The 25,453-nt window shown below is 41.5% G+C and overlaps 1 protein-coding gene across 2 annotated transcripts in view; it reads left to right on the top strand.

The window, feature by feature from the left end:
- Window positions 1–25,222, top strand: part of RSU1 (Ras suppressor protein 1) — a 100,552-nt gene extending 75,330 nt beyond the window's left edge. For both annotated transcript variants that reach the window (XM_086466768.1, XM_086466769.1), the window contains exon 9: window positions 24,763–25,222. In XM_086466768.1, coding sequence (XP_086322894.1) covers window positions 24,763–24,865 — 103 coding nt within the window. In that variant the 3' untranslated portion in view covers window positions 24,866–25,222. The remainder of the gene's footprint in view (window positions 1–24,762) is intronic.
- The last annotated feature ends 231 nt before the right edge of the window (window positions 25,223–25,453 follow it).

Genomic DNA, 25,453 nt, shown 5'->3' with positions numbered 1-25,453 from the left:
TAATTTTAGAAAATAATTGAGGAGATAGGCTTGCAAATAAAGCCGAAGGCGCATGAGGAGCTGTGCTTCTGTGGCAGTAGTAGTTGCTGGTAATGCAGTAAGGGGAGGAAGTTAATTACAGGATCATAACAGTCTACAGATGTTTAAAAGATGAATACGCTAGTCAGAGTAATTTTTTTTTAGCTTATTACAAGTGGGATATGGACAGTTTTAGCCTGAATGCCAGGGAAGACCTCCTTATAGCAAGACACAAGTGAATTAACACTTTAGATCATACTTTTCCCTGAAGTACTTAAAGCACATTGTTAGCAATATTTAATAAGAGGGAAATCTTTCGTTTGTCAGAGCATGGGCTGGGTACTGTTTCTAGTTGCTCTGGTGCTTGAAGCACTTTTCTTGGAGCCATCCAATTACAGCAATCTTGTAACCTCTTTGGAGGAGAAAACTGAAACCCATGTCCAGAGAGATGAATGAGACGGACCTGAGGGCAGACAGCTCACAGAATAGGCTTTTGATTAAAAAATTACCTCATTCTTAAGTACTGATTGGGGAATTTCAGAGAAACAGATGAGATCCTGATATAGAAAAATTCTTGTGTTTCCTGCTGAAGAGGAGAGTTCGTGCAGGCTGGAGGCAGCCCAAATAGCCAGCTTTTAGAAAATCCTCTTTGCAGAAGAGCGGCAATTTCCCGGCAGTTTTAAGGGGCAGTTGCTCGTTTCCCCAGCAGGTGTTCCTGGTGGTTATTGTATGCTGGTAGCAGCCAAGCAAAGGAGAAAAGCAATTCTCAAGGAAGAAAAGATGCTTATTTTCAAGCAGCAAAGGCGTGATCCAGATAATTTAGAAGCTGCATTTTTAACCTTTTGAAGTCCCTTCATGTAATGCCCTAGACTTACCAAATTAGAGGAGGTGAGAACTTAAGAAGTAACGAAAAGCATCAGACATAAATTCCCCGAGTCAAATCCCAGAGAAAGTTATGGGTGCCCAGAGGAGGGGAAACATGCTTCAGTGGAGTTACTGGGGTGTTTTGGGGAGTGGGCTGGCCAAGCAGGCAGAGGAGAGACATTGTTTAAAAGCCCCAGAAGTTCAGTAGGCAGGTGCAGCATGAAAAAGAACCTCTCTTCATTTCTTCAGTGCCCACAGGCCACTTAAATCTGATAGATGGGCTGGTGCTCCAGCATGCTTCTTCATACTGTGTAGATCCGGTCTCAAAGGGATCTTTCCAGTGGCAAATCCACTGGCCCAGTGTGGCCTTCTGTATCCCACTTTTGTCCAGCTTATGATTGATAAGTGAGTTCTTGTGTTCTGAGGATGTATGGCTAGTTAAAAAAAGTTGCCTAGCTGCATCACCGTGTGTTAGTGGTAGATCTAATACAGTCAGCCATGTCCTCTGAGGTCAGAACTCATTTGACCATAGTGTCTTGTAAGACAAAGTTGCTAATTCTTAATGAATAGAGGCTGGTAAAACTGAGGTCTTCATTCATTTTTTATTACATCATCCAAGCCTCCTCATGCTTTCCTTTCCTTTAAAGCTGGAATGGGTTTTCAACTTTGCAAACCAAGTTTCTTCTGTTCTGGTGGGATTTCTTCATAGCCCATCAAGTTAAAGATTAGTCATTCCCAGAGAAGAGTGAGAGCAGGTATGGGGAGGGGTTGCTACCTACGTGTTATTTCACTTGCAGATCCCTGGTGGTGGTTCTGGCTGTTCAGCTGCTGATGTTTGCTGCTGCTCAGCATGACTGGTCTGCTACGTTGCTCTTCTGATTCTGAAATGTATTGTCTGTCAGGCTGACAGATTTCTTTGTACTATCATCCTGGCTTTGTACCTGTGGATAAAATTACTGGCAGACATAGTGATTCCTTCATCTGCCTGGCCGATTGCCAATAGGTGTGAGGCTGTGGTGTTCGTTGTCAGGATTTTGATAGCAGTTTTCAGGTTTGGTGCTTCCCAAACTCTGTGGTGCTCATCAGTGTTTGAGCCTTCCTAAGAGGCAGTTTAAGTTGGTACCTTACAGAGTTAAAGAGAGTTCTTGTCTTTTCAAAGAAGTTGTCACTGTCAGAACAGAGAAAAGTATTCCCTTTCAGGGAAGTAAAAGGAATATAGAAACTGTTATTAATACTCATACCTGTAAAATAGCTGTGACGCTTTTTTTTCCCCCAGTTCTTTTCTGCAGCAGAAAGGAGGGAGCTTCAGGGTTTCGTTTAATTTTGTCTATTTTTATTCACGTCTGTTCGTCTGAATTTTGTATCCTGTTAATTAAATTTAAACTTCCTTGCAGTCATTTCAGTGGATTTTAATCTAATCTGCTGGTGTCTTTGTGCACTATATGTGCAGAAGTGTGACTTTATGTGCACAAATGTGACTCAAAGTGACTTGATTCTGTGGGTAACATTTCCGAATCGTCTGTGGACTTGTTTATCACTATAGCCAGTCCACCCATCGAATTCTTGAGTATGGTCTTGACAGTTGATGTCAAAGGCTAGATCTTTTACCCTGAAATGTAAGAAAAGGGTAAAATGTAAAAATGTATACACTGTAAATTCACTGTCTCTTAACTTCTCATAGAGAGAGATTGTACACTGATATAAGAGGTCAAAGCTCCATCATGCTGTTCCAGCTTGCACTTATCAAGGATGTGACCTCCATGGCATGTAAACAGAGCACACTTCAAATATTGCTTGTGTCTGTTCTTCAGAGAAAACTCTGGTCCTTAGCATGCCAGATCGTGTTCAAGCTGGCTTTAATGAGTAAGAATAACAGTAAAGATACAACCATATAAGGCTCAGCAATCTTGTGCAGCTGAAACTCATAGCTCTGCTTCTCACTGCTTGCCTCTGCTACCTTGGCTAGGAATTGCTTCTTCCTTTTCAGTACAGACCTGAAGTTAAGGAACGACTTGTCCCTTTCTTGCGCTGACATTGACCTCAGCAGAATTACTCCTTTTCAGTGTGTGAGCGAATGAGAGGAGAATCAAGCCTGTAATCCTGCAAAGAAGAATTGCTTAAATTTGATCTCATGAATTAGTACTGAGTTCTAATTTCATACTATTTCTGGTGTTCAGATAGAGACAGCAATATATTAGAGATTAAATAATCGTTTTGAAGCAGGATTGAAAATGCAGCATTTGCAGTTGCTCATTTGTGACCTTAACTGTGTAACTGCCCCCAGCAGTGGGACCCCAGCGAGGAGACAGCACCAGCTTTGTTCATTTCCTCCTGATGGTGACTGCTCTTGTTGTCCAGCACTCTGGCTCTTGCTTTCTTTTAAAACAGATGAGGAGGGCAAATGATTATTAAGAGACTGTGTGAACTGAATGAGAACATACATTCCTGTTGAGTTATTTTAAAGGTGCCTTGTTTTACAACTAAACTGATATATTTCTGGTGAAACTAGCATTTGTGCCCTAAAGCTTGTTATTGGATAATAAGTCCATAGCAGCAATCTTCTGATGTCTCTTCTGAGAAGCTGGGGTTCAGCTTCCTGACATGGAGCAAAGTTAGCGTGATTTGGTAAGGTATTAATGTCTTCCATCTTAGAGAAGGCTAGTTTGAAAGAGGCAGCATCACTTCAGTGAAGCCACATTCATGACTCAGACATGTGCAGTGTTAGTGCATCGTGGTTGATGTGTGGAAAGAAGGTGTTTTCACATTAGTAATTCTGAGCTGCGAAAATGGGGTTCCTTGAGACACAACTTCCAAATTGTGGGACAGACTTTCCACTGTTCAAAAAAATAATACTTTCAAAATAAGAAATGTTTTCTTATTTATATGGCCTGCATCTGTGATTAAGGTAACTAGGAATGAATTATGAAGAACCTTCTGAACTCCCTTTGGACTAATAGCAATGCTGTTCACAGATGTTACTTTCAAGTAGAGGAAGAGGATTAAAACTTAATGGCTTAAATATAAAAGAAAAAGACCACATATATTGTTATCGAAGTTTACGTTTGCCAGGTTAGATTGTAACAGTGAAGTGTTTTTAAAAGATCAAAGCCCTTCTCATCTGCCCCCTGCACTCAAACACCTTTTTGTCCTCAGTGAAGAAGTTTCTCTAGGGGCTCTGTGAGAAATGACTCGTTACCCAACAGTAATAGCTGAACTGTCATTTCTTGGGTGTTTTGTTTTGTTTCTGGTTTTTAACAGGTCTTCATGATCAAGCTACGTGTAGCTACATTTATGTTTAGGAGAGAGTAAAAAACAGCATGTTTTTATGGTAATGAGATGTCGCATGATTTCTTTCCATTTGCAGTTTGTCAGAGTATGACCATACCTTAACTGCCTCCCACTGTCTGCTGTTTGCCAGTGGCAAAGACCAGATGGGGTGAGACATTTGCCAAAAATTACCACCCGGTGGCGGAAAGGGGCTTGCAATGAATCTAGATCATTTGGTCAAAATCCTCAACAATTGTAGGTAACACAAGGAAAAGCTGTGCTTCAGTGTGGTCTGTGAAGGGTTAGGGATGCATCCTCCCAGCACGTAGAATCAAAGAACTTTGCAAGTAGCCCCATGTCTGTCACTACAGCAGTTCCTGGTGGAGCCGTCTGGTTTGGATGCCGTTTTGCATAGTTACGTTCCCTCCTGACCAGTGTTCCAGTAAGTGGGTCCTGAGGAAAGCCATGCATTGATCTGACAGGGACAGTGAAAGATCATTATTGCTGAGCAAGCCAAGGCGTTGTAAACCTGTCACGTTATCGCAGCAGTGCCTGTAACAAGCTGTTTTCATGCACTCTGGTAGAAAGGGAAAAGTGCTTCCTCTTCAGCTGGAGAAGGTGTCCAGTGAGCCTGTCCTCGGGCACTCCATCTTCTGGAGTGTAACAACTACTACATTGCTGTCTGGATTATATTTATTTACGTGCCATTTGAACTTCCAGGCTGTAATAACCACCTAGAGATCAACAAGCCAAAGATCACGAAGCAGAGATCTAGGGAAAAAATTGTTTACAAATGATCTGCTAGGAAAAGACCAGCAGTGTCAGGCTGATTCCCAAAGGAATCATTTCTACCTTTCACACTGAGGACGAGTGAACAGGGCGCTAGGCATTCCCTTCACCAGCCATTGCAAAAGCAGCTCGGTGCTGGGGACTTGTCACTTGTCAGAAGAGCACAGCTGTCATTCAGAAAGATGTGTAGATGATCTCAGACGAGAGTGTTAGGCACGTGGCTCTACTCACAATGTAGTTTAGCCAGTTAAAGACCCACCCACTTGTTTATGGTGGGGAAAGAAACTAAGCTGTTTATGGTGTAGGAAAGAATGCGTTGGGTTATTTAAATTTGCTTTCATGAAAAAAGAGCAGATGAAAGAGCAAGTATGAAAAGTTGCAATTTTTAAATCTCACACCAAATCATTCAGCCTTCATCCCTGCCAGAATTTATCTAGAAACAAAGAGGGTGATTTGTCTGAGGTAGGCCTTGACCTGAGGATTTCAGATGAGGATTTCAGATGGAGAAATGTATTTCAAAGGAGCTAACTATTCAAATGTGTTCATATCTGAAAAAAAAGGTAATGAAGTTGTTGGTAACCTGCTCAGAGCATATTTCAGCATGTTATTTTTGCTTACTATGTGTGTGGCATGGTGGATTTTTTTAAAAGTGTAGTTCTGTGTGGTTTCTGAAGGGCAGCATCAGGAAGATGGGCAGCAGCGGGAGTTTGAGTGGATCCTGTGGTGACAGGAATGGTGGAAATGGATGCTCAGTGCTGGATGAAAGCCTTTTTATTTGCAAGCTGACTGGCAGCTAGTATTGAACACTTGATCCCCCCATCCTTTAAATTAGCCAGTGGAACAATGACATTGGCAGATGGTCCAGGTAAAATGGCATCACAGTAGCTACAGAAACTTCTCTGGGAAAAATTATGATTATTCAGCTTAACCTCCCATTTTCAGATGCGGAATTATCAATAAGGCTTAGAGGATTTAACCCTAAAATCTCAAGGAGAAACTCTAACCCTGTATCTGCAGAGAAATGGTAACACTCTTTGCTTCCCCCACTCCATCACATGGTAGGTAGTGTTAACCACCTTGTTTGGCCATTCGTTTATTTTCATATGCTCGTCTATAGTCAAAGGAATTGTACGTACGATTTTATACACAAATCCTGATTTGGGATACCTGTTTCTGGATTTATCAGGTTTAGCCCATTGTGGACAGCATAGCTGAGCGATTGAGAACACTGAATGACTATTACTCATCTGAGAAAGTTTCATTGCCAGTCACTTTTGCTGCCACCACAGTAAAAAATTGTGAAACCTGGGAATTTTGTTCAACAAAGAAAATAATTAGAAGCTTCAAGGCAGTTAACAGGACTCAGATTTCTTAGCAATTTTGGGAGCAGCAAGAGGATAAGAGTGTGTATTTATTAACCCATGGTGTCCTACTGGAAGCCTAACATGTTGCCTACCTGATGGTATAAAAGATAGCATTTTGTTAGAGTCAGTCCCCCCAGTTGCAAAAAAAAAAAAAAAAAAAGGGGGGGGGTAGGGTAAAAGAGATACTTGAGCTCTTGAAAACAAGTAACAATTTGTAGCCCTGCAGATGCTCGATGTAAGATCAGTTGTTATTATACCGGTACAGGAGTTTGGTATTAAACTCTGCCAAAAATATATTGGATCATTTACATATAGTAAATAAATAGCTATTTTAAAAAGAAAAAAAGCTTGTGAGCATATATTTTTCACATATTGTTGCAATGAAATGTGAACCACTTGTTCCTGGGTCTTAAGCTGGACATCTGCATGAATTACAGTGCTACTGTAAGTATTTCTCAACATGGACAAGTAGATGCTATCGGAAAAACCAGAACAAATTCTTAAGTTGACGATATTGTCGCAAAGTCTCCCTGCAGAATGAAGTTGTTTGACAAAGTGTTTCCCTGGTGATTTGGCTGCAGATGAAAATGTCTTCAGCAATAAAATTCCATGCTCGGGTCTCAGCTCTCTGTGCTCATCAATCAGAAGATGACATATCAAGGGTCTTTTTTGCTGGATTAGTTAGTATGGTGGGGAAAATATGTGAGACATTGATACTCCTTTGAATTTCTGTACATAAGGGGGATTTTCACTGTTAAAGACACTTTTTTTTTTTTTTAAAATAATATATATAGTTGTCTACAGCTTCCTTTAGTAATTAATAGTGCTGCAATAGGACTAATGTAAAACTATTTTTTATGTACGCAGATTTTCTTGCCTGGAAATAATGCCTGCTCTGAGAAAATCACTATCATAGGAAAGGGAGAGCTGGGGGAAGAGTGAAGGAGAGATGTGCATTTGGTAATAGCATTTCTACCCCCAGTGCACTGTCCTTTGGCTTAATATATTAATGTTTGGCCAATAAATGGCATTTTGTAGAATTTTTGTGGCTCTATGTGCTGTAAATGCAGTTTTACTAGGGATAATCATGTTCAGTGTCTGCTGATACTTTCATAAGGTATCTTTAGTGGCTTTAGAAAGTTCAATTACATGACTGCAAAGAAATAAATCACCTTATAGTTTAATTACCTCTAATGTAACAGCAGCAAGTATCTTCTGAGAAGCTGCCTCCTGTGTTACTAAATGACTGTCAATAATGAAGCTGCTTTCCTTAAAGGATGCTCTATTAAGGAGATTGTTTCACGGTGTTTTATGCTACATCTGTTGCCGCCACTACTAAATTTTGTAAAGGAATTTAAAATATGACAGATGTCAGTAATAACTTTTATTTCATGCCTACTTTTTAGGGGAAAAAATGGAACTTACTGCAATTCCCATAAAGATTTATATGAAATGTTTTGTATAAAATGCTTTTTAAATACTTTTAAAATATTTTTTGAACAATGATATGGGATCCAGGGAAATTTCTTAAAACACATTATAGCAAATCCCCTCTGTGTAGTGTGTGTCCATCTGCTGAGGAAAATACTAAGAAGAGTCATTCATTTTTCTACTTAAATGTCTCAAAACATAGTCACTCCTATTCAGATCCAACCACCTGAGAGAAGGGAGCACAGATGGAAAGATGAGATCCTATACAAAAAAAAAGTGATAAAATGATGAGAAACAAGGAAAGGAAGGAAGAAAGCATAAAAGTGGTACAGGAGGAAGACCAGTAAGAAGGCGAAGGCTGATGAGGTAGAAAGGGAAGAGAAAGGGGAAGAGCCAAGAGTCTCAACAGGGAAGATAAATGAGGAGAACCAGCTGATTAGGCAAAGGAAAGAGGTAGGGAGGAAGCACAGCAATAGCAGAAAAATGGGAGAATTTGGTAAAAGCAGAAATCAAAGACACCAAATAATCAAAGGATAGGATATAAAAGTATATTGGCTGCCTTTTCTTCCCATTACCAATCAGTAGGTGGGAGAGAAGGATGATGGACAAATGTCAAAGGCACAGCCAACTTGTATTTTCTTGCTTGCCCTTTTCTTAGGATGCTGGGTTTCGTTAGGTTTTGGTTCACCATGTTTACTTTGGGTAGACCACACTTCCTTTAATGCCACTGTACTGCTAAACTCTGTGACTTATTTGAATTGTGTTATTTTAGGATCATAGCTTGAAGGACTAACAGGCTTTAAAATGATTCTGAGCAATTTTGGATCATCTCTTTTCCTCGTGCTTCTAGAAAAACGCGTATTTCAGTACGTCCCCTCCCCTCTTTTAACATAGTAACTAGCAAACACTTTGACTTGATTGCTCAAGCATGTAAGGGGTGAGGAGCCTTCGGTGTGCAGCATATGGTGATCGGTAATCTCAAGCATCTCCCTGTCCATAGGGTGGTGGGTTGGCTCCAAAAGAGGTACAGAGCTTCCAGGATCTAGGCACTGACCTAGATGCATGAATGTGTGCAGGGATGCTAAACCCTTGGCCGTGCTGTGGCCCATCCTTTCATTTTCCGGCTAGCAAAGGTTAGCCAGCATGGAGGATGAAAGAGCAAGGCTTTTTGAGGGGCAAACCCCTGGGACTTTTTTGTTCTCCAGAAGAGAATGGATCAGGGAGTGTGCCCTGCCCTTTTCTTTAGGCAATTTCCTTAGAGCAGTGGTTCGCGCATTGTTACCACTTTACTGGGTAATGGGCAGGTTGCTAACTAATGGCTGTTTTCAGCCTCTAACTTGTAGTCTATAACAATAAGAATACATTCTATTTCAAAGGGTGGGTTTTCTTAAAGGAAAAAATGATTATTTTTTTTTTCTGAATTCAGGAGGTGGGAGTTAGGAAGCGCTTAATGTATTGAATACAGCGAGAGAAAATTTGAGCATAAGGTACAGAGACATGTAGGTTGGATTTGGATGAACACATTTGTGTGTGGAAAATTATGTACTGCCTTAACGAAAATGACTTTTTCCTTCTGAAAGAAAATGTTGTTTTCTCCCATGTATTGAGAGAAGTTACAGATCTCCCATTGTAGCATGTGTAGTTTTTAGCCCCATACACATAAACAACAGTACTATTAAACTAATTTTTGCAAAAATTGTGGATAATTCCTTCAAAAAATGTCTGTATTTCTTCCTTCAAACTGTTTTTTATTCTATGTGCTGATTTATTTTATCTGGAAGTTGCGGACCCCTGGCCTGTTCTTCATTGTTCTGGCAAAATTAAAAAATCCACCACAAGTGTATTCTCCTCCTTACCAAAACTAATTTCCAAATTAAAAAAAAAATATTCAGAAAGGCTGTGAGAATATCTGATCTAAAATTGCCAGTACTGAAATAGTATTTCAAAAATATGGTAAAAAATCAGTAAGAACAGAATCAAGTTAAATGAAATCTTGCTGTTTCTCCCAGGCCAGGATTAATGTAAATACAGAATGGGTGTAATGTGAGGAATAATAATATATAGTCACAGCCCAATGAAATGAAATAGCAAATAAGGAAGATGTATCCTGGAAGAAATCCAGATCAAAGAAAAGCCCTGCTATTTTGTCCTTGCCTCACTGTTTTTATTTTGGCTATCTACAGCTGATCTTCAATGCCTTTACTTAGCAAGGACAGCTTTTAAAAGGGAAAGCTGCTCACAAGAACCAGGTTTTTCCAGAGGATGTCCTCAGTCTGCCTCCAGTCTACCTAGAGGTACTGACAAAAGGTGCTCTGTGTTTGGGTTTGGTTTGGGCCCTTTTACCCCATCTGAAATGGGACCACATTTGGGGCAGCCGTGGGCCTGTGACATGGGGTAGTGGAACCTTGTCAAAGGCATGGGGACAGCAGCAGGGAGTAAAGCTCGGTTTTAGAAACATTGCTCAGGGAAAAAAGGCGATTCTTCAAACAGCTCGGGTGAATGAGTGCGGAGCGAGCCCTGAGTCGGCTGGTGTTGTCTGGAGGGTGATGGGCGTTGCCATAGTGACCAAGAAAGGGGGAATGGAGGAATTGGGAAGAGAGCATCAGCTGGGGCTTCGGTAATGCTAAGTGGCATGTGATGTCTGCCAGAGAGCCCCGCTGCTGGGCAGACGGGCAGTAGTGGGATACAAGAGCACCGAGGTCACCTGGCGTCTGCTAGCGAGTGACTGAAGTGGTGGCTCGGACGGATGGGGAGGTGGTGGAAATAAAGTCACCTTGCGTTCACGTATACACGTTATTCCCAAGTTATCTATTGGCATGTTTCCTGACAGGGTAATTGCTTCTGCTTCCTCTCCTGTTCCTGAAAATACTGAGTTTAATTCTAATGGTAACTGCTATGGAGAGAGTTTGCAGGTCCTCGGTGTCTTGAGAGCACCATCCTCGTGTCCCAGAGGCTCCACGGGTATCCCTCCCTGGCTGCCTAGTTCTCTTGGGAAATTAAAACAACTATGAAGAGTAGCCATGTGATGACCTTTTCCTTGTGCTTCAGCAGTAGTTTTGTGCTCTTTTTAGAGTTTTTTTCTCTTGATTTGGGGAAAATGCGGTTGACATCTGTGGTTGGTTTATGTTAGGGGAACAGATTAGGAAGACAAATTCCCTGCAGGAGTCTCTTCACTAGGGCCCTGCATCTGTGCTCTTAGGATGTAACATGGGTCTTCAAAGCCAGGCACTGAGTGATACTTGTAGGCAGCTCACTGAACCTCGTGCTCATCCCTTGAGACTGGGGATACACCTACTCTCTTCATGGAGCTGCAGAGTTCTCACAAGATGAGGCCAACTCTTGTGCTTGGAGCCAGGTGACTTCTCTCTTCAAGCAGACAGTTTGAGCTGTATTGTATCTATACTTCACAGTAAGTCACTATCCAGGATATGCACTAAAAATCTCACTTTTGCTTAAGTAAGAATTATTGTCTTTTGCTAAATACATGAAGCCCATCGAGTGGGTGTAGTACTAAAGATGTCAAGTGAATGAATCATGGGCAGGAAGGAGAGTCCATAGCATAGAATCAGAATCTGGACAAGGCTAAGAACTGCTCAAGATCAAGATATATGACCACTCTGATACAAAGTAAATAGCGTTTTTAAAATTAATATCCTAGCTATTGGCTATGTTAATACTTCCCTTTTGCAACATTTATTTTTTCATTAACGGCACTAATGTGACCAAAAGATGGATGTGAAGAAGTGGCAAGCACCATCTATGTTTAAACGGGGAAGGGTCTGCTGCAGTCTCTGCTTGTGCTGAACGTGCTTATTTTTGAATTAATGGTACTGAAAAACATAGACTAAGAAGAACTTGCACAGCATTTGAGGGACATGGTCCTTGCATCAGTCAAGGACCCTCCATGTTCTTCTGTTCTATACTGTATAGGCTCCCTGAACTCACATGATCTGAACACTCATCTGTTCCTTCATTCACTCCATGCTCCCTTTCTTCACCAAAGTTGAGAGTTGCCTGTGTGTTTCTTGCAATATACTGCTGTCATCCTTTTTTTCCCATGCCAAGGTCAGCTGCTTTTCCATACACGATGTGCTGTGTGTCTCTGTCCTCATAGCTCTTCCTTCCCCTCTTCCACCCTTTCCCTAGCTCTTACTTTCTTCCCGTCCCTCAGGCAATTCATTCTGAGTGTCAGCATTTCTAAACTGTATTGGGAGCAAGTGCTGCAAGGATATGGGAGGAAAGGGGGAATCCCCAATGCAGGCAAAGAAGATGACAGCCATCTACTGGCTCTTTGATCTATAGGCCATTACCCGCAGATTTGATGGCTGAAACAGCTGCACCTGCTAACTAACTGCAAGAGGTCACAAACCCTCTGCATACATATATATACCTTTCCCCTTTCATTTTCTTGTTTTCACCAAAATAAATATGACATTGCCCATTGCCTAGAGCATTACCTGAAATGTTGGAATCCATCAAATAATCCAGCATCTTGAAATTGTTACAGACCAGCACATGGAGAAGTGCCACTTGGCCAGCAGTCATAATATCCAGGGATGAAAACTACCCTCCTGTACACTTAGGTCATCAGTCCCTCAGCGTAGTTGTTTTTTCCAGGCTACGCTGAATATCTGCCAGTTTTCTTACAAAACTGTTCTAAAGACCAATTGAATACCTCCTTGGCAGGAGATCCTGGCTGACCCCTATTCTGGGCTGAATCCTCACCACTCTTTGTGTCAGCTTTGCGTGGTCTTGTGAGGTTTGAGTGACAACAGAGTTTTCTCCACATGTATGCATGTTCCTCTGTGTAGTTACACCTTCTGATTTATACAGTCTAATTTGTTTGGGGGGGGTTAATTACAAAATGGATTGATCTACTTTCTTTCCTTACCTTTTTTCCTCTGACTAGGGTTTCCCATGCCTCCACCACATTAAATCTGGTAACCAAACAGCTGCATAGTCATGCTAACTTGCTGACCTGACAGAAGTGCTCTGAGCAGACTATACCATCAGCACTAGACCAGGTGAAGAAGTGAAGCTGGTGTATCTTTGGCTTTGATTGCTGGGGTTTAGTTAGGTTTATTTTGAATTTGCATTGTCATTTTGGATTTGTGGGGTTTGTTTGGGGTTTTTTTTATGAAGACATATGTATTGTTAGGCAAGAAAGTAATAAATCAGAAGAGGGAAAGTTTCCTGAACAGCAAGAAATATGAGTGGTTCTGGAATTTGTTTTGATTTTCAGAGTAAAGTACCTCAAAAAGACTTTCAGTCGGGAAGTTGACCTAGAACATAAGAAAACACTTACTTGAGTATAGTAGTGTTTAACTTTTGAATTAAGTATTTTTCATTAATACCAAAATAAGTTATATATATATTTTGGGTTAAGGTTTACTCTTGATCCGGTTTACTTGCTGTGATAAAAACTGCAGTCCACTGAAGCCCCAAAGAGATTCATAGAGAGCAATTGTTCGCCATAGTATCATTTCTCAAAGATAAATTATGCGGCAGTAAAGACAAGTTCATAAACTTTGTTGTATTGCTTTAGTAGCAGTGCTTTAGGTACTGTGGGGCAGGCAAATTCAACACTGAGGCCTTCCCCAAGGTTTATTAAACTGTCTTAGAAACTGCCAGTGTCTCTTTTTTTTTTTTTTTTTCCTATGTAGGACATTTTTCTGAGCTCAGTAGCGGGAGGGGGAAGAAGATGATGGTCTCTTTTTCTTGATCTTTGGTTAATCTTTCTGACTCCCTGCTTACACTAGCATGTAAAAGAATCATACTATAAAAAAAATTCTACTCTTTATACTTGACTCAAACACATGTAGCTTTTTATAGGCTTGCCATTTTTCTTCAATAGCATGCATCTTTGTCATAGTTTAAAAATTATCTAGAAATAGTACAGTTACAGTTCTTAAAATTGTGTGCAGCTATGAGCAATATGTACTATCCACATTTTCCATATGTTGAGACAATGTTCTAGTTTTATGTGTATAGTAAAAAAATTATCAGTGATAAGCAGTCAATCAAGTGGAACTGTATCTTAATTGAATACTGAAAAAAATAGGATCAAAGTACTTTATACGTGTCATCAAAAGAATTTTAGGGCAAAATGTTCTTTGGGCCCTTATGTGGTAACCCTGAAATATGAGGTCTTTTCTGGCCTTCGCAAACTGTACTAGTATGCAATATGGGCACCAGAGGATTTATGGCTGTTTGCCTTTAATTGATTCACTTTTTGTTAAGAATTTCAGAAGATCTTTAATTAGCAATCATTTTCACTGTTTATCTCTGGGTTTCATTTTAGGAAGAATGTAGGAACGTTGAACTGTTGCCGTTCTAGCTGGTGTTGCAGTCTCTTCGGAGACATGGTTCAAACTCCAAGTTACAAGACTCAAAGACTTAAAGAAAGATAAGAGTTTATGTCTTCACTGCCCGTGCAGGTATATCTTTTACGGCATGATAGCTGTTCTGTAAAATCCAAGGCACAGATTTGTTTTTTGCCACAATATCGCTGGGTGAGTTGAGTCCTAGGGAACTGCCTAGCTACGTCATGGTAAACAGCTTTGTCACTGGTAAGGTGTTACAGAGAGGGAGCAAACAAAAGCTACTTCTTTTGCAGTAAAAATCTCATTTTAACAGTAAAGCATAGCCAGGCAGAGAGCTGATACCTAGCCTTTAAATCATATTTTAACTGCCACTGCCTTTAGCTAAGACCAAACAGGTGAGGATCAAGAATGCAAGCACAGTCGTTGCAAAAGGGACTAAATGTTCCCTCAATATTGGAGCAGCCATGTGCATCTTGAACCTTATGAATCCCCTTTTTGAGTCCTATTTTCTAGAGCATGTGCTAATCACGTGGGTAAGGTGTCTAGAAACGCCATTAGAAAGCAATGTGTCCACAGTGCAGTTGTTCCACTGGGGATGCGTCTGTTCTGTATCTGAGCACGTGCCCTGAAAATATCTGTTGGTCGGCTTAGAGCACTGTGGTGGTTTAACCCCAGCTGGCAAATAAGCACCCTCAGCCTGTGCGCTGCAGGAGTAAGCTCACTCCCACCCCCAGCAGGAGAGGGGAGAGAATTGGGAAAAAAAAGAAAAGTAAAACTCATGGATTGAGGTAAAGACATGTTAACAGGACAGAAAAGGAAGAAAATAATAATTGTAGTAATAATAATAAAATAATTAGAATAGACAAAACAAGTGTTGCACAATGCAATTACTCACCACTTGCCAACTGATGCCCAGTCAGTTCCTGAGCAGTGGTCCCTGGCCAGCTTTCCTCCCAGTTTAAATACGGGGCATGAATCCACATGGCATGGAATGTCCCTTTGGCCAGTGTGGGTCAGCTGTCTTGGTTGTGTCCCCTCCCAACTTCTTGTGCCCCTCCAGCCTTGTTGCTGGCAGGGCATGAGAAGCTGAAAAGTCTGTGGCACTACTTAGCAACAACTAAACATCTGTGTGTTACCCACACTGTTCTCATACTAAATCCAAAACACAGTACTATAGCAGCTACTAGGAAGAAAATTAACTCTATCCCAGCTGAAACCAGGGCAAGCACTAAGCAGTGAGCTGATGGTAGCTGGGTGCTTCAGCAAAAATACAGCACTGTCTCACTGGTGGGTGCTGGAAAATACGTTACCTAAGATGAGACTAAGGGCAACAAGCCAGCTTCTCTGTGTGCCCTGACTTTGGCACCAAGCAGCTTTCTGACTTTCGGGGACTCAAGTGTATAATCTACGTGAGCCCCTCTCTGCTGATGCTGCTCATTTTGTTCGTCAGTGAATAGGAGAAAGCAGCCGACAACACAGCGCCAAATTCTCCAGGGCCTGAGTATCTGCATACAACTGTTGTGTCTAGGCAAAGTTGGTATTTATAAAGGCTCTGGGGTAGTAAAGAAATGAAGCATCCTGTGTGAGGGAGAAGATGTTTTAGGCCTTAAAGAGGGATTGATTTGTGGTTATTATTGTTGCCTTTGATCTGCCAACAGGGATCTGAAACTAATCCACCAGAGCAGCACAAGTCTGATATATAGTGCCAGATGGAGATGCCAGAATCAGTTAGTCCTGCCGTCTTTGACGCTGCCTCATCATAGAGTGATAAAACAGGCAAGGGTTAGGAGCCTGCATGCTGCAGGAATGCTGCTGGTTGTGTAAAGTGATTGCCAGTTGTTAAAGCCACTGCAGGATCAATTAGCCATTCGCAGCACTGTCCTGACCTGATGGGAGGCAGAGGGACCCGACCGCACAGAGCAATTGGCATACAGAGTTGAACATCACCGGGTACTTCCATCCTAAATTGAGGGAGTAGAAAATGCAGACTCCTTGTATTTCAAAAGTAATCCCATAAGCACAAATGGCCATAGAAGTGAAAAATGGTGTTTTGTATAAGGACTTTTATTCACCGTGAGTTCATACCCCACCTGTGAAGTGTATAAAAAATGAATCTCATTTTAAAATGTTGCATTGTAAGCAGTGAGTATGGTCTAGCTGCTGAGATGTTGGGATTTTACCACTTCTGGTTTCATTTTGTTTAGAAATTAGAGCAATTTGAGGTTTAGTACAGCTATCTATTAGTTCTCTAGATCTCATGAACATGTGAGTCAGCAAGCTCATTGCATAAGAAGAGCTTTATATAGATGTTGGATCAATCGGCGGTGAGCTGTCAATAAATGTATCTCCTAGCCACTGTGCAATTGACAGGCTAATGAAGTGCTTTCTCAGTGACAGACAGCTGTTGACAAATCTTTTGCCACTTTGCTTTTCCCACTCTTGCATTTCTCATAAATCCACTCCATGCCACAAGTTTAGGGAATAGTAGGATGGTTTCACAAGTAAGGGGGTACCTGTTTGCTACCTTGTGTGGGTAGGCTGGGATTTGGCAACATGTTAGTACCCTGGGTGCTGAGGAACCAGAAAGTAAGGACAGTAGTCCAAGGGCCATGCTTGCCCTCCCTGCAATATGTTTTCCAGTGTGTTTCTAAGAAGACGCAGAGTAGATGTCCTGCAGTTTATCCTCCCAAGACTGCAGCTTGGGGCCTGACTCCCCGTGATTGCGCTCTTTCTGCCTTCGTTGCTACTGTGGCACTTAGACCGATGCAGTGCAAGTGATTTCAACTCCATGTTCCTTTTCCTTTTGCATAGGAGCAGGTGGAACCATTGGTTTATTTTGCATCACTCTTCAAGGCTCCTATGGGTGCCTTTTTGCACGTCTGATGATCAAGTAAACTAGTTCTTGTCCTTTTAAGTAAGAGTTCCATATTTGTTCCTCTAGCTCATGAGCGTATGTAAGCACCAACACTTTAGGATGAGTACTGCTGACCTACAGCAAAAAGATGTTCAGCAAAATCAGATCGTATCAGTATGCATAATCCCACCTTCCTTGTAAGAGAAACTATTTTGGTTGATGCGTGCATTAAGAAGTTTACAGAGTGACTCATTGGCCCTAGCTATTACTAGCACTTGATGAGAAGACATAATTTTCACTCCAGTGTTCATAGCCAGCCTAGATGTTGTTCATATGTTGCTCTATAGTTTGGGGCTTGTCAGCTGTACTGCAAGTGCAGTTGGCCTGTTTGCTTACATGGATAATAATGGCCAAGTGTAGATGATTTAAATGGCAAAGAACGTGCTGTCTGATTGACATAAAGTTGTGTTTGTTTTTGCAGTTTCCAAGGTATGCCTTGGTTGCTAACTCTAATTACAACACAAATTATTATGAAACCTCGGTTGTAATTCTTCAGTAATTTAGAGGTCTTAGCACTTCCCAAGTCACTCTGTTCAGGAGACAGCTAAAATAAGAAATGTAGTTGATTTCCAAGAAGACTGTGATGAGACCTGTCTCACAGGATAGCCTGTGCTGCACAGTGTGCACTAGTGGATTTTCAGTTGTCAGGAATAGATTGCATGACATTAAAGGCCAAACCTTGCACCCACTGAAACCAGAAGCAAAGCTTGTATTGATTTTGTTGAAATCAAAATCTGGCTGACAATGTGTTGCCATTTCATCTTGACGGACATCAGGGGAGAAGAAAGCCTTTCAAAAGGCTTTATGTTCTTGACACTGTGGGCCTTGAAAGACACTGAAAGCAACTTGGGAAGTGGTGCAGATTGGATGACATCAGAACTTACTGATGTCAGTGTAACTGCCATTTTCCAAAGGGGTGGTCAGCTTCCTGCTTTGCAAAAGGGAAGGAAGCCATGTAAAAATCTGCAACGGAGCAAGGACGAGGATTCTCGGAGCAAGTGAGATGTCTTGTCTCACCCAGCTCATCCAGCACTATGGAACACAAATCTAGGAGAAACTCTGCAGTCAGGAAAACATGAGTATATCACAGTTTGTTTGTGGTAGATGAAGGGAAGCCGAACCCTTCGCTCGAGGTGTTAATGGCATGAAAAAATGTTATGTGATTTTCCTGTTGTTTCAGAACCGCCTCCAACTGTAGGCAAGTTTGTTTTACAGAGCAGAGCTTTAAGAAAGAGGACAAGCTAAAAAAGAAATGGTAAATATTCAAACAAATGTTAGCGTCTTGTATTGCCTCAGGAGCTGGTTCAGTTTGCTGATTGCTCAGTTTCGGTGTGGTCTGAGTAATGAAGAGCTGACTAGTGAGCCTAGTTTGGTGTAATTCCCTGAGTACTCCTGAAGCATAACAAACCCAGAAAGACTGTAATGAAAAATAATGGAAAGGTAGCTGGGGGCTTAACTTATGATCTCTGCTTATTATGGTAAGCGACATTTTCATTGCAGTGTTACCATAAAGATTATTGGCTGCCACATAACATAGGTCCCTCATGAAAAGATTCTGGAACAGCTCTGTTGGCACAGTAAAAGCCATGGAAAAATGCCAAAGATTTTCTTGAAGCCCAGTAATTCTTTGCTAGATATTAATGATGTGATGCTTTGTTGAAAACTGGCTGGAAAATGTGGTGGATAGTCTGTATCATTTTATTACATGCTATCTGTGTGACCATTTTTGGTCTTCCACAGCACATGCATATAACTGGAAAACCATTGTATTTAGCTTTGAGTCTCTAGTGATATCACCACTGATTCAGCCTTTCCCTTCTCCTGCTTCAGCAGCTGGGGATGGGGACTGTCCTGTTGAGGTCACTGTAAATACCCACACTTGAAGCTGGTCTGAGCATTAAATACCCTTCTGAACCTGAGCTGGGCTTTGAAAAAGTGAGAAGGGCTGGAATGTTTCACCTTTGTTTCTCAGATGGCAGTACATACCTGGAGGTAGCATCCCTCCAGTATCGTAATTAACTGTGCATATCCTTTTCATGCTGCGTACTCGCCCTGTAGGTCTGTTACAGACAGAAAGTGAGAGCAATGTATTTCTTATGGCTCATTCTTGAAATCCTCTTTCGAAATGCTTAAACTCAAGAAAACCAATGTGTGCATCAAACACTTTATACCAGTTCACTAGCTGACACAAGTTCACTCTTTTTCTCTCTGGGAGCATGTAGCCTTCAGCTAGTGAGTATTTTTTGTACTAGAGAGAAAAATTCGAGGCAATTGGGCTGAAGGTGGTTTTTGAAAGTGGTTCTTTTGAACTTTATGAATTTTAACTATGGTTCTTTTTTAAATTCAGAGATTTTGGTAGCAAGACTATATGCTTTCAAGTTACAAGGCTCCATGCCTGATCTTATGCTGTAAATTGCAACATTTAGCAATTTGTAGTTTAATTTAGAAGGATCACCCACTTTCCTAAATGCTTAAGTAATGTGGCAGGCTGTGGTTATTGATTCTCTCTGAATTTATTACAAGAAAGCTGTATTCACTCTTGCCTCTTGGGGATGCCCCTCCTGAACTGCATGCTTGCTAGTGACAGCTTAGACCCCTGATACATAACCAAAGACCTTGCCTAATATCCTTGCAACTGCTTGGGGAATTTTTATTAAGTAAAAGCATCATTAAAGTAGACAGAATGATGAAGTTTAATGAGCATCTTTCTCACTTGATATTGTTAGTTTTGCTGCAGCAGCCATAGTGCTCTCATTTCTTACTTCCAGTGGGGCAGATAAGAATGCAGGGAAATTTTGTTTATATTTACATACAAAGAAACATTTATGTTCACTGTAGACATTTGCCTTGAAAAATATATACAAGGAAAGAAAACAACTGGAAATCTCTATCTGAGGGCTTTCTGCATTTTCAGTCTTGCATTTAATCCCCCCTTTCACTTCAACATAATGAGAAGGCTGCATGCAATGCTGTAGCTGCGAAGGCTACAAAGGTTCAGCAGTTTGTGAGCCGTGGTTATAATAACGAGCTTCTGACTATTGCTGCAAACCACGAACATCTCAAATATTTATTTGCACTCCAGATTTTATTCCTCAGCTGAGGTTTTGGTCTGCAAGCTGTGTGTAGTGTCCTGCTCAGATCTATACAGTCCCATGAACAGGTGATGTTCCGAAATGTCAAGTGTGAAGGTGCTGCCATGAATGTATTATCAGCACTTATCTCACAAATCTGCCTTGAAACAGTAGCCACAATCTGCCTGAATGTTCCTTTGTTTGTTTATGGAGCCCATCTGCCTTCGCTAAGGGTCTAGTCATACAAACAGATATGTCACGGTGCCATCTCCTAATACATTACCACCCATCAGCTGAGCTGCGTAACTGTCCATGTGCTCATCTTGGGCTGACCTCCGCTGCCGAGGACGGTGTGGAAGTGTCTCTGCCTTACACATTAGGCTTGGCAGTGATGCCAGAGCAAGAGCGTGTACACAGTTGCTTACCACAGCTCGGCTGCCAGCTGGTGACGTGCAAGCTATGGTTTCTGTGGCTGTATCCTTCCAGTAGGTACCGAAATCATTAAGGACTGTGTATGTAAACTCCACATCTGTTACAGCCAAGGGTTTATAGGTTCTTGTGTAATTCAGGTAGTTGCTTCTCCATGCGGATCAGCTCCGTTAGTTTTTTTGCTTTTGGGTTTTTTTTCTTTTTTTTTCCTTGGGAGCTATGAAAGTGGTGTCTGTTGTTGTACCAGAAGTTCACTGAAAATTGTGAATTCTCTTTTCCCTAGTGTAACAGAAGGCAAATTCTGTCCCAGAGGCATTATCACAGTCATTATTGTATTTAAATGTTGTTGTGACACCATATGTCTCCTTGTATTTGATGTGTGCAAACACAAGAGAGAGTCCCTGTCTGTGAAGGCTTGTATAATCTAAATACGTCTGATCCTTGCTCTTTGCATAGCAGACTACTGTGATAGATTGTAAAACGTTTATCTTCAGTTGAAATAGCAATGTGCAGCTGAAACTTCCTTGAAATTTTGCCATAGGAACCTAAGTAGATGTATTTGATTTGCTTATTTCAATCCCAATAATTATTTTCGTGGATGAAACTTCAGTGCACATGCCGATAGAAGTGGTTGGACATGAGAATAAGTAAAAAGAATGTAGAATTGCTGCAGATGTCTGCAACTCATGCATATCTACTACTACTAACTTAGTATTTGCATGGAGCAAATTGGAGGGAATTGCTGGTGCTCCAATAGCCCTGGATGTCACAAGGAGCAAATATCAAAGAAGAGCTGCTACCAAATATACTTACAGGTCAATTGGGATTTTTACTGCTTAACGCATGCCGTGGCTGCTGGACCTCATTTTGCAGTCAAAAGGCGTTGCCAAAGTAGACTTTACCAGAAACTCTTCAGAACTCTGAAGTTCATTCAAAGTTGTCAATATTCAGTTTCTGCACTTCAAAAGCATCCCTGTAATCAGTAGAATTGCCACCACGCCCTTTTACTTCAGAAAAAGTTCACTACTCTGAGCTCTGCTGATCCACAAACTTGAACATTTGCACTGAGAAAGCGGGAAACAAGAGGCAGAATGAATGCCAAAAGTGTCATCTGAGAGGGAAATTCGTACAAAGATTCCATAGCAAAAAAATGGAGCCTAAACCAACCTGAGCGAAAAAAAGGGTGTGTAACTCCTGAAAACCACTAAAGCTGTCAGAGCCCTCTCTGGGTTGGCACTAACAGGACAAAGAAACTGTGGGGCAGCAGGAGATAGAAGACAGGACAGTGGCAGGGGACTTCTGTTCCGATCTGCGAAGCTGAGATACAGTGGATCAGTGGAGTCTCTCTTAGTTCAGTGCCTGAAGTCCCAAATGGGCATTTTCTTATTACAAGAAAAAAACTCACATTCTACTCCAATGTACCATTATTTCTCTAGAGCCAAAAAAACAACTTGAATGCTAGTTTAGTATTTAACTATAGGTGCTCACAGATTTGAGCAAGCATTTCCACTTCTCTGTTGCTAACTTCTAAGAGTTACAAAATGATTGCTGACAGTGGTTCGAATGCTGTGCTGCATGTTGTTGAGAACAAGATGCTGCATGTTCCCTGACTTTTTCTACCCTGAATCGCTTTCTGATCTGGGACAACCTCCTTGACTGACACTTCTGTGCTTTTCCACAATTATAGTATTTCCTGATACTGAAACATCTCCTTCCATATCTTCCCCTCCTCAACTCACTTACTGCCTTCCAAAACAGGACAGTTATTTAGGATGGATATTTGATTAGGACGCATGCTGTGTACCTGGATAAAATATAGGCTTATGCTGCGGGGGCTGTATCTCTTATGAAAAGAAAAATATGTGTATTGTAGCTAATAGTAAGCATGCAGTTGTCGTGGAGGGTCAGGGCTCTCTGCCTTCATCTGATCCCTTGTTGACAGTAGGTGATGGCACACATAAAATTTCAGTAAGGTGAAGTAATGTCATAATTTACAGTTGTATTTTCCTTGAGCAAGGCTGTTTTGCTTACAGTGCACCTTGACAGCGGCCTGTTTAGCAGCATGATGTAAAACTGCAGCTGCTGAGGAGGTGAAAGCAAGCACTGCCTCTCCACCCCGCCCTGTGAGAAGCTCTAATCCCATTCGGCAGTCCAGGAACCCCAGGGTTGAAATATCTTCCAGATACAGCAAAATAAAGCTCAGAGCAGGTGGTAGCTTTTAGCCTTCTGATGAATAGACTAGACTAGACTAGAATAGAATAGAATAAATAGACTATTTCAGTTGTGAGGGACCTACAACGATCATCTAGTCCAACTGCCTGACCACTTCAGGGCTGACCAACAGTTAAAGAGTGTTGTTAAGGGCATTGTCCAAATGCCTCTCAAACACTGACAGGCTTGGGGCATTGACCACCTCTCTAGGAAGCCTGTTCCAGTGCTTGACCACCCTCTTGGTAAAGAAATGCTTCCTCATGTCCAGTCTAAACCTTCCTGGCACAGCTTTGAACTATTCCCACACGTCCTGGCACTGGATAGCAGGAAGAAGAGATCAGCACCTCCCTCTCCTCTTCCCCTCCTCAGGAAGCTGTAGAGAGCCATGTATGTCTTAGCTGAAGTCCTTCTGTATCTGACATAAATAGCCCCTCCATGGCCATGCCTTATAGCACAGTAATTCAAGAGTATTTCTGGCTGTTTGGATCCTTGTTCAATGTGTCTTGCATACAGTTGACTGCACCAGGCCCTGCAGAAGAAGGAGGGCCCATCCTCTGCTGAAATTAGTTTCAGCCTGCAAAGCGAAAGAGCTCACTGTAAATAAAGAGTCACTTTACTGCTGAGATGCCTGCTCAGGGTGATACCCACTGCAGAACTGTATATCAGGTCATGCTTTCTGGAGAAGCAGCAACATATCATAAGTAGTTAAGTCTGTCCCGACATGACTGAGCAAAAGTAGCGAAAGGATATGTACCTGGTCCTCGTTTGCAGCAGGGGCTGGACAGACATGTAAGCTACATACATGGACTGCAGCAGGGGAGAGTGTGCGTAAGGGTGTGTGTGATGGACCAGTGCCGCTCGCCTGCGACAGCTGGGACCTTCTGCATGCCCCTGGCACATGAAAGTGCAGGACCCAGGTTTTGCGGCGACAGTGCTGACAGCTACGCATCCAGATTTTGACACATCAAAAGGCAATTCTAGGAAGACTCAGAGTTTCTCAACCCCAAGCCCCATGATCTGTCCAGTTTATTGACAAAGCCCACCAAAAGGTTGAGGTGCAGTGAAACAAGGAAGGCTGTTGTGGGAACTGGTGCCATTTTCTTCTTCAGTAGCAGAATTCCTATCAAGTGGTAGAAGTTAGTGCCCGACTTGACTGGCAACAGCCTAGTATGGGATGGGGGCGGACACTCACCAGCATCGGACTGAAGTTATTAGCAGGGGGACACCTTGCAGAGGGATTTCAGTGTCGGTGTCAACATTGCGAGTGTTTGTACAGCTGTGAACAAGCAGAAACAAAGCTCATCTCTGTTCCCTTCTGGATACGCTGACACCCCCACAAAGTATGTCTTCAAAAAGCACTTTATGTCAATAAGGGAAGTTAAGTTGGAGCTGTGTTTATTTTGGGTAGGTTTTTAATTTGGTTTAATCAGGATTACTCATAAATGATCTATTAATTACTATGTGATATTTAGCGATCCTCTCAGCCATGTAGTCTATTTAGCTTCGCTGTGAATGCGAGACATCTTAATTGTAGGATACTTTGTCAACATTTAATCAGTAGTACTTACTAATGTGGCATTGATGTGTTGGTAGCTGTCCCAGTACCATCAATCATGTATGAGCAGCAAAGGCGGCTGTGACACCATTGCTCTCTGTCACATTATCAAGCCCTTGGGTCTTCTAGTTAGGGTCGATGCTCACTTTGCTCTAAGCGGCACTCTATCTCTCCAATTCAACCCAATTTTTGTCATTGTCGACTTGAATACACATCCTTGCAGCCTTCCGAGCCTTAATCCCGTAACTGCAGAATAAAGATTGGTAGTTTCTGAAGGCAAAACTGATTGCTCCGTCACTGCTCCAAAGGGCTGCTCTTCCTGGTGTTACTCTCCTGGTAAGTCACAAAAAACCTAGTATTATGGACGGCAGCATGAGATCTAACAGAAAATTCAGTGTGTTAAGACAAAATAATGATCTTCCTTTTTTCATTTCTAGTAACTAGATGCATTGTTTAACATGCTGCAGAGTAAAAGCCTGTGTTGAATGGTTGTACCACAAATATTCTTTGTCTCGTTTCCTTACAGCCTTTATGGCAGACACATGCAAGCGAATCCTGAACCTCCAAAGAAGAGCAATGACAAGTCAAAGAAGATCAGCCGTAAGCCTCTGGCAGCCAAGAACAAATAAGTCCCTGGCTTCTGCTTCTGTTTTTATATCTTTTACATAGCTTTTGCATGTGCCTGTAATATTCCTATGCCTCTCCTGTTACTCATAAGAAAGCAGACACTAGATGTAAAAGCCATTTACTATGTGTACTGCTTTAGAAGACACTGCATAAGGAATAGAAAATTACATATTCTCCTAATTATGGTCACATTTATGTAGCCATTTAATATATCACTGTCAAACACATTTTACTATTTATAAGTATATTAATGTCATCTCTTCACATGTATCACATCCTGTTAACATCAGGGGTTTTGCACCTGTATTGTACCATATAAAATTTCATACAGTATTCCCAGTGATTTTAATAAAGGTCTTTATTTATATTGTGTTTCGAATTCTTCAGTAGGACTTCTGAACAGTGCATTCCTTGAGGAACGTATGTGTCCAGCCTCCAGCAATGTGTTAATTTCTTGTGTAGGAATGTGATAGCATTTAATCTGATACAAGTTAGTTAAAATGTACAGCATTCTGTTCAAGGAGTGAAAAATTTTAATCAGTTTCTATTTCTTTCTTACATTGCTATGTCCTGCTTTTTTGCCTTGAAGG

The sequence above is a fragment of the Leptosomus discolor genome, chromosome 6 (assembly GCF_034619465.1).
Source record: "Leptosomus discolor isolate bLepDis1 chromosome 6, bLepDis1.hap2, whole genome shotgun sequence".
In the NCBI taxonomy this organism is placed as follows: Eukaryota; Metazoa; Chordata; class Aves; order Leptosomiformes; family Leptosomidae; genus Leptosomus; species Leptosomus discolor.
This window is presented reverse-complemented; position numbering and strand designations above follow the sequence as displayed.